Source organism: Diadema setosum, chromosome 9 (genome assembly GCF_964275005.1).
Source record: "Diadema setosum chromosome 9, eeDiaSeto1, whole genome shotgun sequence".
Classification (NCBI taxonomy): Eukaryota; Metazoa; Echinodermata; class Echinoidea; order Diadematoida; family Diadematidae; genus Diadema; species Diadema setosum.
Genome location: NC_092693.1, coordinates 9,792,858 through 9,810,452, shown reverse-complemented (window position 1 = coordinate 9,810,452; position 17,595 = coordinate 9,792,858). Strand labels below are relative to the sequence as shown.

Sequence of the window (17,595 nt, the reverse complement as noted above, 5' to 3'; positions counted from 1 at the left end):
GGATTCAATTTCTACGTCTTCAATTGTATTTTGATCTTACTACGGAATGCAGCATTTTTTTTTTCTTTTTTAGGTACTATGCCAACATTTTTCTTTGAGTTAAAAAAATACATATACTCCTTCACCTTAAACAAAAAATACTGGGAAATATTTTGAAGATATGAAAAGCATAAGAACACTTTTGACACAATTCGAGACACATTCTTTCAATTTGATTAATACAGTCATATTAATTCACAGAGCCAATCGCAATAGATGATTTTTGTAGAATTTCTGGACGTTGGCATAGCATGATTGAATTAAGCGGGGTTAGGGATGGGTATTTTGCATTGCAGGGAGGGAAGGTTGAGATGATTCCTTATCATCATCTTTGACTCTTTCTCACCTTGACAAAGAGTGATGTCATCCTCTCTGAGGTGTTGTAGAACCTGGAGATGCTGTGAATCATGCGGATGGAGTTGATCAGCCCAGGGATGGTCTCGACCATGCCAACCTACAGGAATGGACAATGCAGAGACCAAATGAAGTGCTTTATGTGCTTGAATGCAAGAAAGAGGGTTAAAACAGTGCATAATATGTATCACCTGCAAGCATCTATAGCTCTTGAAGGGTATGACACAAGATTAACACAATACTGTTCAATGAAGTAATATCCGTCACTAGCAGATAGACCTAAAATATTATTACTAAAGAATGCCATCAACAACAACAAAAGAAGCAAAACATACTGCTCTACACATTAGCATTGAACATCAGCTGTTTTCAAGATTGGCCTGCTTGTCAAAGGTTAGATAAACAAAAACAAAACAAAACAAAACAAAAACACCTGCTGATAATAATAAAAAATATCAGAGAAATGCTGGTGAAGAGCTTCTTCTTCTTCTTTGAATGGTTGGTATCATATTCTGTCCACTTTATCAGAAGAAGAAACAAAAACAGCAACAAAAGGGTGTGTATACATGCTTACCGGGTCACTGTTGTACAGAGGATCACAAAACTTCTCCAGTGTGTAGAGGAACTTCACATTGTCTTTGGCCTCATTGGCTGCATCCGTGATCCGACGGTCTAACTCCATCCATTTCTGCAGGGACGAAGAACAAAAACAGAAATGGGAAACATAGAATTGTCCTTTTCTAGATCATTTACTTAATGTTTTCTAGAAGACAGTCATTTTTTTTTCCATACTCAATGAAGGCTTCTATGGAATAAGAGCTGCATTGTGTCATCATGCACAAAGATGTTTGTTACATTTAGGATTAAAAGACACACAAGCTGATTGTAGAACATTTTAACAAATTCAAGCAGACGAATACTAGAAAGGAGAGACACTATCTCACTTGTGTCAAGTACTCTGTGATTCTTCGTCATCTTTATGACTGACAGTGTAATACTTACATATTATAGAAAGACTTGGTCTGTTATCTCACAAAGATAACATCTAAACAACAATGTCATACCTACTGATGTGACTCATATACCTCAAGCGATCAGTACAGGGTAAACCTAACTGCAAAAAATAATAATAATAATAAACAAATAAATAAATAAATGAATAAATAAACAAAGATTTATAATCTGTTAGCTACAGTGGAAGAATAGAAAGAGCCACTTTGAGCTCCTGCATCCAATCACCTTGAGGGTGCGAGACTTGGCAGCCTGCAGCACTCCTAGCACTGCCTTGACCTCTGGCCCCTTGATCTGCTCCAAGAGGTAGTTGAAGCGCGACATGCGTTTCTTCCAGTGGTCCAGCTCGGCCCGCGGCCCGATGTTGTCAGCCTCCTTGCGCATTTGTTCGCTCTCGGCTAGCACCTGGAAGAGGGTGTACAACAATAGAACAGGGATAGCAATATTGTCTTGCACTGCAGTCTGAACAAGGGCTGCCAATAGGCCCTATAATCCTGTGTATTCTAACTTTGCAATCACATAGCATCAAATAGAACTTTATCATTACAACTGTGAACAAGTTCCTGACATATTTGATACTACAAATGAGTATTTCAACTTCACTTGGATTTACAAGAGATGACCAAAGTTACAAATTAAGCTCCTTGTCAATTTGTATGTGTCTCGTGTCACTCATAAAATTAACAAGTCTTTGAAAATATAATGCATCATCATAGAATTTCAGAATAATTCAATGTCCTTTAAATGCCTCTACCACAGAGTTTTTGAAGATGCATGTGCCATGTGTGTAAATATAAGTTTAATAAATATACTGTGATGTGTAGGACATCTTCATGCAAAACGATATTCACAGAAGACAATGGATATTTCTTTGAACTGCTTAGTATAAATAACCCTTGTCACTCATATCAAGATAAGAACTGAAAACAAGATTATGAAATATGACTTCAACCTTTGCCTCATCCGTGCTCTAATGCATTCCGTGAATGATAAAAAAAAATCATAATTGTCATCTGTAAGTTAACGCGAGTCACACCTGTTCAATTTGTTTGATCCAGACGGCCATGATGTCTTCCACTTTCTCCAGGTCGTGGGTGCTGTTGGCCACCGCCATGTAGTCAGCCGGCTTGGTCAGACGTGACACGTCGTACGTCTGGCACTTCTTCAGCTCCATACGTTCCCCGAGGGAGTTCTGTGCCCCACCCAGGATCGACACGAAGGCCTCCAGGCTCAGCAAGAAATCATGGCGGGCCTGACAGAGATTCAAGGCAAAGAGAACTCTAACTATAACAGCTCAATACACTTTATGAACCTAAAGTACTTCCCACCACAAGTCCGCTCCATCATCAATCAAATGAAATCTTGATGAATGCAATAACAATTGACAACCACAGTAACAGCTAATATTTTTGTGAGGATTTCATTTTCGTGAATTTCACAAACCATTTTGGGGCAGCGAATTTAAAACACATGAAAATATCACCACCTAATCTCAAAGGCATTAAATTTGCGGGATGGACGGGCATTAGAGCACTTACAATGACCTTGGTGACAAATCACAAATACAACATCTTGCTAAAATATCTGTGATCTTCTCATTGGAAAAAATATCTGTACATGAAAATAACAGCTTTTACAGTATGATGTAACCTGTACCAGTACACATATTTTGTCTGATTTAGAAAATTGCAATATCTATCAGTTGAATGAGCAGTAGTTGCTAACACAATCAAAGCATCACAGAAGGTGGGAAATCTTCTCCAAGTGAAAGTGCATTCATGACTTATATTCTCACTTGATGTCAAATCTTCTATGTACTGCCTATCTTTTTTAGATCGCAACACTGCACACAATGCGCCAATTGCCTGACTGTGCAAACTCTTCAACAAGCTGCTTCCATCAGTTTGAAAGAGTCGCACCTGATGGTTTGCTGCCGAGCCAAGCTGCCCCCATCCGTTGGTGTTGGTGCGCAGAAAGGGAATGATGACCTCTGCCAGGTACTTCTCCACTGCGTTGAGGAGACCGATCCCGTTCGTGTCCAGGACTGTAAAAATTAGTTCCTGTGGGTGGGGTCAACGGGAGTCAATGATGAACACGGAGGAAAAACCTACTGCAACACAACATTTTATACAAAGAACATCAAGCATCTACATCTTGTAGCCACAATTCATATTTCAATTCCAGTTCATATTTGTAATTGCATTATGCCTTGCCATATATCAGACATCAGTTCACCTTGCATCATGACAGAAATTTAATAAGTATGTGATTTGTGTATGTGATATGTGTAAGTATACACCCACATGCTTCGTATATCACCTGATTCTCATCAGCAATGATGTGCATGTTCCCTTTAAAACATTACAAAATTTCATGATGATCATGATTTTTCAACATACTTGACTGTCTCAATCAGGAGATATTGAAAAAGAAAATATCAATTTGGGCTCAATCAGAACAGAATACAGTGTACCCGATATCATTTGCGCAGTGGGTGATCTTTGATTGCGGATGCCCATGCTGGGATAAACTTACATCATGATAAGGCTGCAAGCAAGGCAAACATATCCCAATACTAGCCCTCATACAAAGGTCATGCAATATTGTGATTATGAAGTATGGCATTATGTACATGATGTACTTGATTCTCATTATCAGCAATGATGTGTTCCCTTTTAAACACTAAATACATTCACGATGATCATGATTTTTCAACATACTTGCCTTTCTCTATCAGGAGATATTGAAAAAGAAAAAGTTAATTTGGGCTCAAACAGAACAGAATACACTGTACCTGATATTATTTGCTCTGTGGGTGATCTTTGATTGCATATGCCCATGCTGGGATAAACTTGCATAAGTCAAATACGAGTGCAAGACATGGCCCTAAGTGAGGCAATATTTCCATATATGAGCCCTCATACAAAGGCCAGGCAATATTGTGATTATGAAGTATGCCACTATTCACATAATCCTACCAGCGAGGGGAAAGAGCAGGCAGTGTGCAATACTGCAGACAATTTCTGCAGCATAGCGAATACCTCATGAATAAACAGAAGTGCTATATGTACACCTCTGTGAGTTTCTTTTTTTCACAGCACTGAGTTAGAAGGTATATGATACTCATAATCGGAGGTGAAAAGTGAGAGGGAGCGTACCTTGTGAATGGTTTCTTCCGTAATGGCTTTGCTGGCATTGGCCCTCAGGAAGAACACACAGACTCCGTTGAGTGGGATGTCCTTTCCGTCGGTCACATAGACCCTTGGTTTGTTGCTCTTTGCCTTGGTGCCTTGGGGACCCAGTCTCATTGGCTCGCCTATTCATCAGATATTCACGACAAAGACAGAAGCACCACCATGAAGACAAAATTCTAATAGCATATTAGCCACTAGCATGTGACTCTTGGTAGAGTTACAGCTCACTGAAGTAGTCCAACACAATTAGCATTAATAGCTGAATTATGGAGGCCATTGTTTTTGCAAAAACTTCCCAGCGTCAAAAAGTAAATTCATAAACATGATTTTGGTTCAAAGTGTATACTATAAAACAAGAAATATTCGCACGCCCTTTAATTTTTGTAAATTTCACAAGAGCCATGATTCACAAAAATGAAATGCATGCGAAAGTACGCATTGAATGCCAGGGGCAATTCGCAAAAAATTCACGCCATGCAGAAGGCTGTAGGATCAAATATCTTGCTTTGCAGTATACTGTCAGCATTCAAAACAATCAAGAAGGAGCAGTGACTTGATTTACTGCATGAAGCAAAAAAAAAAAAGATTATTTCTCTTTACAAACAAAACTAACTTGTCAATGATTTACATGTCTTCGAAACACACTGCTGAATAGTTTTAACAAGTTTTTGACATCATAGCTATTAAAAAAAAAAGCCTCTGACAAATTGTGAAAAAAAAAAATGTGTGATTGTAATTGGAAATGTACATCATTTAAATCATCAAGAACTTATAGAGATTCCACTTTAAAAAGTTCATTGATGTGTGTTAAGCAGTAAAAATGGTATCGAACATTAAAAACACTTCTTGAGGTATTCTCTTTCCTGCCTGCATGCAGGTGTTCTGGACAATCAATGCCAGAGAAAACACGCTGGTTTTTAAATCCAACCATGATTTATACAAGCCGCACTGATGAAATACTTCAACATGCAATAAATTACGGCAGAAACTTGCAGCTGAATTCAATACAAAAGAGCATATTCATTCAGTTTCCTAGTGAGCATTTTATTCTCTATATCTTGTATTCTCTTTTTTCTCTTCTTCTTCTTCTTCTTCTTTCGTCCTTTCTGTTTGAATGGACTGATTTTGAGGAAATCAATCATGTGAATGATTGTATTTAAAAGCAGGTGACACAAGGACTTGCATGCTGACGTAATAGTTCTTTGAGGCACACTTGCTTGACGTAGACTTTAATACCACCCACTCATCCAATACAAGATGTACTATGAGACACCTGGCCTCCCTGTCCTATTCACTGGATCTATTCAGTAATGTCATATTCAACATTCAATCATTCTGAATACTCTTGCGGGAGGCATAAGAAAGGGGAACAAGACGTTTGTTCTGTCACAGGCCTATATGACATCTCTCATCTTCTAAATGGAATGGTGTGTTACAGTACGTTACAGAAATAATGAAATATGAGGTATGAGAAATAAGTTCACAGTCACACGTTGCTTTTGATCACAACTCTTTGCTTGCATGAGTGCTCGGTTTAGGCTTGCTTACATCTGTTAACTCTGCTCCAATATATTCTGCTGCTTTGCAGGGAGCCAAAAGATTGATAAAGTATTGCTAGAAAGTTTCACTGCAGGTGCATCACAATTCAGGACCGATAAGTCACAAGACATAGGAATTCACCATGAATCTGACCACCTGCCAACCCCCCCCCCCCCAAAAAAAAAAAAAAAAAAAAAAATCTTGTCTTTTAGAAAGTATAGTTCCCACTTCACAACACGACATAAAGAATGCAACAGTCAAGTCTACATTTTTCGTTTTTCTTTAATAGAGTTTACCCAGCATATTGAAGGAAGAATTAATCGCACAAAATAGTACAAACTATTGTTTGTTGTGGTGATGTTGGGTTGTTCACAATTCAGCCTTTTTATCTTACCTTGACTGTCTTGCATCCATGCATGACGGCCATCTGAAAAGAAAGAATATAAGAGAGAAAATCTTAGCCATGATATTGATCATGGTATCTCAGCAGAATTAAATTGTAATGTGACAATGTACATGTATCAGTTTTCCAACTGTCAATCTGAGGATAGCCTTGGCAAAAACTGTGGACATATTCGACAACTGATGTAACAGTTTTTCACATTCGTAATACATGCTACACTGTGCTAGGGATCTCTCTCTCTCTCTTTCCCTCTCTCTCCTTTTCCATCTCTCTTTTTCTATCTATCCATCATCTGCCCAATATCTATCAGTCCATTTCTCTATGTTTTTACACATATATGTCAGTTACTGTATGCGCCATATCAACAGCAAGTCTAATTTTCGGCGAATCGGGACTTTACGATGATTTCTCGAGTGGTTAAATTCCCGATCTTCGAGTACAGTGTTGAATGGAGAAAGGTATGCGTGTACGTCACATTCATGTCAGAATCAGAATCTATATTTTCGCACGTTTTTAGATCCACGAATAGCACCTGACTCGCGAAAATGGAAACCTCACAAAATATTTGCATATCACATGAGATGCATTTATCACATTATTGAATAAATCTTTTTGAACTAAAGTAGCACTAACTGAAGTTGATGTATGTAATTTACTTAATATTAAAACAGCATTATTTTGCAATAAAGATATTAGATTTTATCTCTCTGTACACTCACTTTCTCCTGTGTCTGGCTCCTGGTAGAAAAACATAAGATGGGTGCTGGTTTCTGTCTCAAAGAACTTTGTCATTTTGTCAATCTGGAGAAAATACAAAGAAGGTAATAATGTTAAATTTCGTAATCACTTGAGACATCTGAGTAAGGTGCGTTTGTATATATTACACAGCCACTAAGGAAGAAATCAAATGCCTTTACTAGATCAATCACAGGAATAAGGCTTCAAGTCCCAAGTGTCTTGCCTAAAAGGCACACCTGCTGCTGAATGGTGGATTTGAACCAGGGACCTCCCAGTTGAGAGTCAGTGGCTTGGACTATGCTCTGAGCCTCCTTTGAAGTGTTATTGTGATCAGCTGCATTTCATTGCTAGTAAGCAGGGTGCTAGTAAACTGAAAGTCTCATTAGATAATGCACAATTTTAGCAGTTTGAACGTCAAATGATTTGTTTCTTTTGGATTCTGGCTTGAATTATTTTCAAGTCTAGTTGGCAGCAAGGGGAGAATGGATTTGTGTAATACTGCATGGCACTAGCAAGATGTTTTATATGTATAGTGAGCACTGCAATTCTGTGTTCTCACAATCATTCAAGATCAAACAAAACAATCAAAACTGCATCAAATTCTTGACTTATTGATGAAGTGGCAAATCTTTGATTACAGCCTCATTTCCTTTCTTCCTGAAAAGCAGCATCTCCATACACTTGGACATGTTCACACTCGCAGAGTTTTAATTCAATCAAATTCAAATATCAGCTACACAGGGTCCTGGTTATTCATCATGCTTGCATGCACCTGTCACTGTTCTGCCCAATGAGAGAGTGATTCTGCTGCATTTGGATGGTTTTATCTTGAAGGGGGAAAAAAGCTCCCGTTTGAATAGGAGAGTGAATAGCGAGCACTCTAAGCAACATCAAGAGGGGCAGGTGCTGAAAACTGTGCATCAATCAAGCAGAGGCCCTGTACGCCTGGAGGAAGTCCACCTACATTGTAATTATCAAGCTACAGTTTTGGACTGCAGTCGAAAATTATTTTAATAGCATAAACACTCTGGGAGGCAGTGCTGATCAACACTTCCAGACAAAATTCACCAGTGGCAAAACACATCTTGATCCTATGATGTTAAAAGTTTGCATCATGACATCCTTATCATAACTGATATAGTGATAATAATATTCCCAAACATATTTAATGTACAAGTGAGGCTTTATGAGCTAAGAAAAAAAAAATCAATCAGCAGAAAACCCTATTTCACACCAAACTTTTTTAACAAAAAAAGTAGAGTCACACAAATAGAATGCTAAATGTTTAAGCATATTCTATATATATGAAAAAAATATCAAAATTTAAACATATGATGTGCACATTGGACGACGTGATGACATCATGCCTTAAAACCCTCTCATTGGAGGATCAACACGTATGTGAAGGTGTCTTTAACTTGAATACCATACCAGACTTTAAATAATCATCCCTACAGGGAGGAAAACCACCACAGATAGGTGTAAAGCCAACTTACATTGTTCCCCTCAAGCACCGCATCTTCAACATCCGCCCTCTCCAGGAGGAGGGAGTTGGCCACCGCCTCCATGACGAATTCATGGCGGGGATCAAGCTGGGCCCGCTTGGCCTCCCGCTCCTCCTTCAGTTTTTGCTGGAAGAAAAAATTGACAATTCAAACGAGGCATCAGCAATGTTAATCCTTTTAAAATACAATGTATGCAACAGAGAAGTGGGATGTAAATCACTACGTACAAGGATACAGTATACATGATGCATTGTTACTCAAAATAACCATCATAGCCATTGCACAAACGATTCATATCCAAAGAATGCTCACAATGTACAATGATGTCACAAAAATCACTACATTTCAACTTTACACCTTTTTCTCAACATCAAAATGATCTTAAATTGCACAATTCCATTTGTCTTGTAAATTGGATTAAGAATGTTGATGAGCTTCATGATAAATATACCTTAATCCTCCCCTCAAAATGCTGGTACGCTTCTTCCGATGGCCGTGTGTCCATGACTACTGACTCAACAACACAAAAGGTTGTGTATTTCTACCCCCTGTAACTGGTATCAATCTGTGGTATACAGGTATACACTGTATCCTCCGGCACCCATGGTAATATTTTTGATCACAGACACTCATACCAAATTAGTCAAAACCAGAGGGGGGGGGGGGGAGGGGGGGGGGCTCCACATTGTAATCAAATGTAGGGAACAACACAAGGATTATGGTACCTTGAATTGTCATCCATCATGACATATTACATTCAGATGTATGGATATTCCAAAAGAAAGCCATATGCATCCATCATCAAAATTATGTTTGTCATCACTATCTTCAACTCAGAAATCTCCCATGCTTACTATATTTTGGTCATCACCTTCACCTTTGCTATCACCCGCACAAAAATGGGCAGGTCCACCATAAACAATTCATCATATTACATCTCTGATGCCTCTAATTAGTCAATATTCCAAAGGCACTTCACGCATCACTAGTTGTCTCCGCCACTCTCATGCATTACTGCTACTGCATAGTACTTCCATTGTATACTCAGGGAGCATACCTTAGTGCATAGCTCTGTTACCTGGCAACTGCAAGCAGAGTTAGTCTACACCAGCAGACACACCAACTATGTAGTCTTTAATGTTCGTACTGAAGCAAGTAGATTGGCTCTCCTTGTTGACAGTAAATACTTGACAGTGTCTTTCTTTCTTTCTTTCTTTTGTTTCTTCTTCTTCTTTTTTCTTTTTCTTCCTCCTCCTCCTCCTCTTCTTCTTCTTCTTCATTTTCTTTTTTTTTCTTTTTCTTTCCAAAGTAGGTGTATACAATTTGTATCAACATTGGTCCAGTCCAGGATTTTTCTATTGATAATGGAAATGGTATATTGCTGAATATGTGGCTGAGGGAAACCACTGACGTTATAGGCTCACACATAAAAATTGCCTTTATTATCATAGAGACTGTATGTAATATGAATAATTAATCTCTAACCACATCCTGTAACCAGGTTCATTAGTAAAAGACAATTGCAATGTCATTATTGGAGTTCCACTAGCTTCATATTCATGTATATCACTTGGGATTATTATATTTTTATCAATTTTTCAATTTTTTAAGTGATCGAATCAAACCGTTTATCTACTACTTTACTTCACTTTTTGTTTTCATTTTCATTTCATTCACTTCTTTAAAGAAATGCAAACAAAAGCCCACAAAAGTTATCATTCTACACTAACAGTATCCGTATATGATAGTCAACAACTTTCAAGAATATTGCCACCTACGCCCAACTTACTCACTTTTTACAAACATTGTTGTGTCATGACTTTTTATTTACTTCTAAAAACTTGTAGAAAGTTCTACCAAAGTCATTTGAAATTTTACAGGTCTTTATAATCTTGGGTTATTCTTGACTTTATATTTGATAACTGGTGAATTTTGGAATATTCCAGGTACACTGTATTACCCTTATATGTATGGGCCAACTACTGTCAAAGTGGAAACTTTTGTATGATTAACTCTTCATAATGGGCAAATTAAAGTGAACATGGCTAGAATTCAGTAGGAGTAAATTTCTGTATGAATGTTTTTACTGCAAAAAAAAAAAAAAAAAAAAATAGGTGCATCCTATTCGTCTGGTGATGACAAAATTCTTGACAATTTTCCACACAGCAAAACATTCAAATTTTACAGTATGGCTGCCCCAAGGATGAACTTTTTGACCCTTCAGTTATGAGTGACCATACAAACAGTGCTCCCTCACTCACTGGAATGGACAGACGACTGTGATATGCTGTATTCAGCTTCAGATTCAAACTCCACAAGCAAGACAGAAAATATGGTAGTCATCACAAGATGGCATGACAATGATTTTCAGCCTATAAAGGTAACACAAGTGCAAACAGGGTAGGTTCTTGACATTTCATTTTAAAAAGAACGAGGAGTCATTCTCAGCAGTGATGCTACAGTTGCTCTCACAGCTTTACCGTCAGTACAGTCATATGTCACTTCATTGTCAACATTAAAATCCAACAAATCACAGACATTTCATTGGGCATAAGAAAAGGGATTGTTCGGGATTTTCAAAGTTTCACATCATTTCAGGAAACAGTGACAATGGTCAAAATTCAAATTATATATTCTCATTTTTCCCCTCCTGCTCCTCATCTTCATCTTCTCCTCCAGAGAGCAAGGTGAAAAACACTTGTGAAAAGTTCTACAACTTTCAGAGATTTTGACTTTTGAGTTATGGTGATAACAAAATGTACTTCAAAACACTCTTGCAAAATCTGTGCTAACTACATAATAGGCCACACCAACATGAAAAGAAAGAGAAAAAAAAAAACACCTGGCAGCATAGCAATCAACATTTTACCTATTTAACTGTATGTTCTATGGTTTCTTTGCAACATAAAAACACGGAAGGTTGCTACCCAAGCAAACCCAGCCTTGGGAGTGTTTGATCTTCTCATCAGCATGGATTCGGCAGGGCTTGTTCAAATCCGGGAACAACTGTACGTGGGGTCTTGACAATGCAAACTGAGAGCAATCAATAGATGGCTAAGTACGTACTGACATAGGGACCGCAGCTGCATCGTAGTTGGAATTGGCGTAATATGCCAACAGAAGATGGCTTCGTTTATACGGCCAGGGTAGGCAGGCAGGCACTCGGCCAGCTTCATTGTGGGGAATGTAAATCTGCCTGACAAAACTAAGTAAACACTGAGGATTACAAGATAATACCTTTGGTGTACAGACAATCCCCGATTCCCTACCCTCCCTCCCCCCCCCCCCCCTTCATCTCGGCAATTGTCATCAGAAGAGGCATATTCAGTATGAAGTCAAAACTTCTAAATCATTATCATTTTCTCTTGTTTTATCTCTTATTTTTCTTGCCCTTTATTTTCCAGTCAAAACATGCTTTATTATCAGTATGTATAGAAAAAAAATGAATTAAATGCCAGGTTTAACCTAGACAACTTAAAGGGTGTGTACAGTTCTGGTTGAAGTGAGGATTTAGCTTTTAACGTTTGGCGAGATATTCAGAAACCACTCAATGAGATGTCAAAGAGCATGCAATTCTAAGGGGTATCAAAAGTTTATTTGATGAAAATCGGTTTTGAAATGGCTGAGATATCCAAAAACAAGGTGGAACAAAGAGATCTAAATAAAAGGCGTGGCCTGTCGCCTTTTATTATTATCACTTTTTTTGATATCTCAGCAATTTGAAAACCAATTTTCATCAAATAAACGTTGAATCCTTTTTAAAACTACACGCTCTTTCATATTTCATAAGAGGTTTCTCATTATCTCACTTAGGAATGTTCAAAACATGAATCCCCACCTCAACCAGTACTGTACAGTCCCTTTAACAAAAGGGACAATATGTTGAAGAAAAAAAAATCATATGGATTGTTGGATTGTTGAACTGGCAAATGGCTGAATTACAGCTCTAAGTTTATTGCCATGGGTCCTTTCTCCAATCAATTGTAGTTCTTTACACAATAGAATTCAGATTTTTACACAGCAGTGCACTTTGCAGTCTTAAGTGACTAGAAAGAGGAACACAATTATTATATCTTTGTTGTCATTGTTGTTCCTTTTTATATGCTGACAGCTGAAACCTGATTTTTTTTTTTTTCTTACTTTCAAAGTGATTTATGGACTATATTGTTTATCCGGTATGCCTAAAGTACAACTTATGTCATCATTCCAATTTCATTTTAGACCACTGTCTAAAATACTTTGAAAGTGGTTGCGTGGTAGTCCACTACTTTCCTCAGAGTCATTCCATAAAATATGTAATAATGTGCACAGCAGCTACAGGCAAATTGTAAATCACATATTGTTTTTAACAATCTTCATTTCCAGTATTGGATGTTCCTATTTGAGTATTTGTATTTAGATTCATGGTGTATTTGCAGCACACAAATGATAGTCTTAGTACAAAATTGTATGTTGGGTGCAATCGTGAAATTTGATGTAGAAATGAAAATATGTGATTTTTGTAATGGACATATTCAGTGTATGATTTGAGTACATGCACAATCCCAAACAAATGTCTCTAGGTTTTCGTAATGTAATGTGCTTCAGCAAAGAGCAAAATTAGTTATGCTTGATGAGCCACAGTATGACTAGAGGACACATGCTACCATAGCACACAATTCGTAAAGACAGTTACGGTGATTGTCCTGTTTTCTAAACCATGATCTACCACTATAATACTCAATAGATCTGCATACAATATGGTACGGGTATGTCAAACTGTCAAATTTATAGATCAAACTTGCCTAGCAAGTCACAAACCAAGAATGTGAAAATGTTTAGAAAAATAATTCATGAGAGGTTCCTTCCACGCTTTTGGGCACCTGCCTGATACTCTGTGACTAAACATTCATTTTTATAAGTTCCTTGCATTACAACAAATGCATACACTGTTTACAACAGAAAATCTAAAGTTGCGTGTTTGCAATTATCATCTCCAGGTATGCAGTGCACTTATTCTTTCTTTGCAAGAGCCTTCCCATGAACTCACCAGTTGAACAGCAAAAACTAATACAAGCAGCACTTTGTAAAAATAAAAGACCAACTACTGTAAAACACAATAGTTTCAAAGCATGAAATTTTCACGATCGGAGCCAACGGCCTTTCTCACGACACAAAATTTTCATGAGGTGCCTCTAGCATTCAATGCATAATTAGCGTACACAAGAACTTTCGCATGCATTTTAATATTGCGACTCTTGGCTCTTGCAAAATTCATGAAATTAAAATGCACATGAACATTCCTCATTTTACAGTATTCTCAAAACTATATCAAAACTAAGTGCGTTATGGGTTAAAGTTTGGATTCCTCTGTGCAAACATGGTATTGCACAGTATCTGTCGCATCACCAGATATGTCTCACACACACACAATCAACAGTTTACATTTGACTGCACATTGATGGGGTAGAGTAAGTTGGAAATCATTAGCTTACAAACACACAATCTTGCAGTCAGTCCGCAGCACCCGATAATTCGCTCGTATTTATTCAACTCGTATGCAAGCCCGCTTTAGGCTTGCATACGTAATGAGCTGCGTAAGGGGATTTTGTCCTTGGGCTTTCGGCTACAAAAATACACCTTATGTTCACAAATTTGGTATCAAATTCAAGGAAAATATGTAAGCTATCGTCACATGTTACTCAAATTATTGTAAATGAAAAATATCATAGCGTAATTTGAGCTTGAAAAATGATGAAAAAAGTAATTCATGCAGTACACTTTCAAGACGTCAAAAAATACCAAATTCACCTTGCGTCTCAATGAAAATGCTTTATTTGGTAGTCCATCTCCTAATCTTTGTATCCATGTAAATATCTTGACAATTTGTTGCTTAATCCGGTCAGGAACCAGTAAAATATACATCGATGACAGTGCTGATCAGCTTGAAACCGTGCAATCTCAAGAGTAAGCTCTCTCATTGGACAGCGCCTGCACTCAGCGCTTGCATTACGTCATTACGCTGCTACATAACGGTTTCATGCCACAGAATTGCGGTTTCTTGGCACGCATGTAGTTCAAGCGCTGAACGCACGCACTGTCCAATGAGAGAGCTCTTTCGCACCACTGTACACTTTGTGCGGAGCATACTTCTGGCTTAGGAGAGAATTTTACAGACATTTCAAAACGGAAAAACTAGTATAAATCATGCTTGCGTCTCCTTGACTCCAATGTATGATGAGTATCTAAGTTTCCTCTCTACGAAAAAGCCAAAATCAGAAACAACAGTTTCTTAATCCGGTCAGGAACCAAAAAAGAACTTTAGATGACAAAATCTTCCGTGAAAAGCAGGTAAAATTTACGCAAATTCAACTGATTATATAGTCATGAAAAGATCCGATGTTATAGGCAAATTTAGTATCAAAATAAAGATCAAAGTCTGGAAAACAATTTACCGTGACTTGTAGCCATGACGAATGTATGTACAAGTCGCTACACTGTGAAAACCATAGCCCTATCAAAGTCTCGCAAAATCTCGCACAACGAGACACTTTTCGAACGCAAAGATCGTCAACGAGAGTGCTGAATAAATCTTGCCGGATCGGCTCATTAGCATACGTGCTGCGGACTGACTGCTTGATGTTACAGATTATCTTTTGATATCTTCAAAATGTTTTCATAAACATAGGACACAGAGCAAACATGTATGGCCTTCCTCCACCTATCAGTATTCACAGGATTGGTCAATGCTGCTACTTATACTGTATACGCTATAATTTTTCGCGTACATAAATTTTCGCGAATTGCCGATGTCACACATTTTCGCGAGTGGTTAAATTCGCGATTGGGGGACCAGAGAAAATATGAAGTGGCAAAGAAAGTGTGAATTTTCAACTTACTAGCAACGAATGCTACCACAGCGACTGGGCTGTGTATACTAGAGATTCTAGTAGTTAGACGTGGACATGCTATATGTACGTAAACAAGCTTAGCCAGTATGGTCTGTTCGCGAATAGCTCCCGACTCGCGAAATTCGCGAAAATAAAACCCACGCGAAATATATAGTGTATACCCCTATCATGATCTTTGGAGAGGTACAATGAAGGATTGTACAAATTGCAGTGTGACAATGTAAAAATATCAATATTGCAGTCAGAACATTTCTTTCAATTGCATGATTGACACTGCCACTCTCACATGTATGTCTGATATCTTATACAGATTTACAGCAGACTATATACCTCTCACAGTTATGAATATAGAAGAATAACATTTTCCTTTTTTTTTTTTACACACACAAAAAATGACATCCCTACAAAAGTAGCACTTGGTTTTTATGTGTTCCATCAACCAATAGCGTTAATAATTTGTTATGTGGTACTCAACATGTAACATGTTGTTGCTTATAAATGTGTATATTTTTCTCATTTTCAACACTGAACATGCAGGAAATTAGCACAATTGATTTTCAGCACTGAGCAAACTTCTGTGAACTTCACTCGCTTATAATTTTGTGAACGAGAGCACATTTGTTCAAAAGTAAATACCTCCTAAAATATTAATGTGTTTCTTTTTTTTCTTTCTTTCTTTCTTTTTGATGAAAGTTCTTTCAGTTGTGAAATTCATTAAAATTTTCACACCAGCTGGGTACCAGTTCATGAAGATTTAAACAACTACTGTAAATGTGCAAATATTTGCGCATTTCGCGTGACAAGAAGCCTGCAGAAAAATAAAAGCACACAAATATTTTTGTGACATACGTTCCACTGATTAGTGTCTTGATCACGCAAAATTCATCTTATCCTGCCAAGCACAAAAAATTACCAGAAATAATATTATTCACAAAATGAAACTTTTGCAAATTGAAGACGACAGCCTTTTTCGCAGCATGAAACTTTCGACCATTGCTGGCCATGAAAAAATTATGAGTACGATACAACTGCATACAAAAACTTTGATGTGCATTTTACTTTTGCGAATCTTGGCTCCTCGCAAAATTAGCAAAAAGTTTAATGCATGCAAATATTTCTGGTTTTACAGTTCGTGTAGAGATAAAGAACAAATATTCTACAAACAAACACTCCCCTTTCAAAAGGAATTAATGGGTGAAAAGTAAAACAAATGATCCTTTTTTTAAAACAATTCTTGGGCCGGATATTGTCGCGTGAAAAAGTACTCCTTTACCATAGGTTTAGATAGTGACATTGTGACTTCTACGTACGTTGAATACTAAAAAAGGGGTGTTTTGTGAATCAAATGAATGAAGGTGTGTTCCGATAATGCATATACATTGTAATTGCCAAAATTATGAGACTGCTTTGTCTTATCTTATCACCGATTTGTGTCTACATGTCGTAGCGCGTGGGTACTTGTTGCTATGGTTATCGGCGGGTTTGATTAACTCTGCATGGTTTAGTAAATGCGCACATACTGGGCTTCATGTTGTGTGTTTTGCACAGGCCAATATCAGCCACCGCTTAAGCAGGAGCACTGGAGAAAAACTTGTTTCCAGACCCCTCCTGATTTAAGCAGTGAGCACTGTACTTGAAAGATACATTGCATAATATTTGGCGGTTAACTTCAGTTTCAGATTACAGTGCAGGCAGCGTACACCACAATCGCAAATTAGAGGCTCACAAAGAGTTGTTTTAAGCGACGACATGAAAGCTGATGTTGATATCAATGCTTTATCATGCTTCCTGATCTAACCAATTTGGTTCCAATTTTTGTGTGTGATTGCAAATAAGCTATTGTATTAATTATAACCTGTAATTTTGAAGCAGAGTGGTTTCTTGGTAATAGTACATGGATACTAAAGTACATTAGTGCCCAA

General features: G+C 37.6%; 1 protein-coding gene across 1 annotated transcript in view; it reads right to left on the bottom strand.

Annotated features, from left to right (window-relative positions):
- The window catches only part of LOC140232555 (dynein axonemal heavy chain 5-like), an 89,182-nt gene that overhangs the window by 70,116 nt on the left and 1,471 nt on the right, over positions 1 to 17,595 (bottom strand). The window contains exons 2-10 of the mRNA XM_072312651.1: positions 8,775 to 8,909; positions 7,260 to 7,341; positions 6,532 to 6,564; positions 4,563 to 4,720; positions 3,324 to 3,464; positions 2,441 to 2,656; positions 1,633 to 1,809; positions 968 to 1,081; positions 386 to 493 (exon numbers count right to left, since the gene is read on the bottom strand). Of these exons, the coding sequence (XP_072168752.1) occupies positions 386 to 493; positions 968 to 1,081; positions 1,633 to 1,809; positions 2,441 to 2,656; positions 3,324 to 3,464; positions 4,563 to 4,720; positions 6,532 to 6,564; positions 7,260 to 7,341; positions 8,775 to 8,909 (1,164 nt within the window). The remainder of the gene's footprint in view (positions 1 to 385; positions 494 to 967; positions 1,082 to 1,632; positions 1,810 to 2,440; positions 2,657 to 3,323; positions 3,465 to 4,562; positions 4,721 to 6,531; positions 6,565 to 7,259; positions 7,342 to 8,774; positions 8,910 to 17,595) is intronic.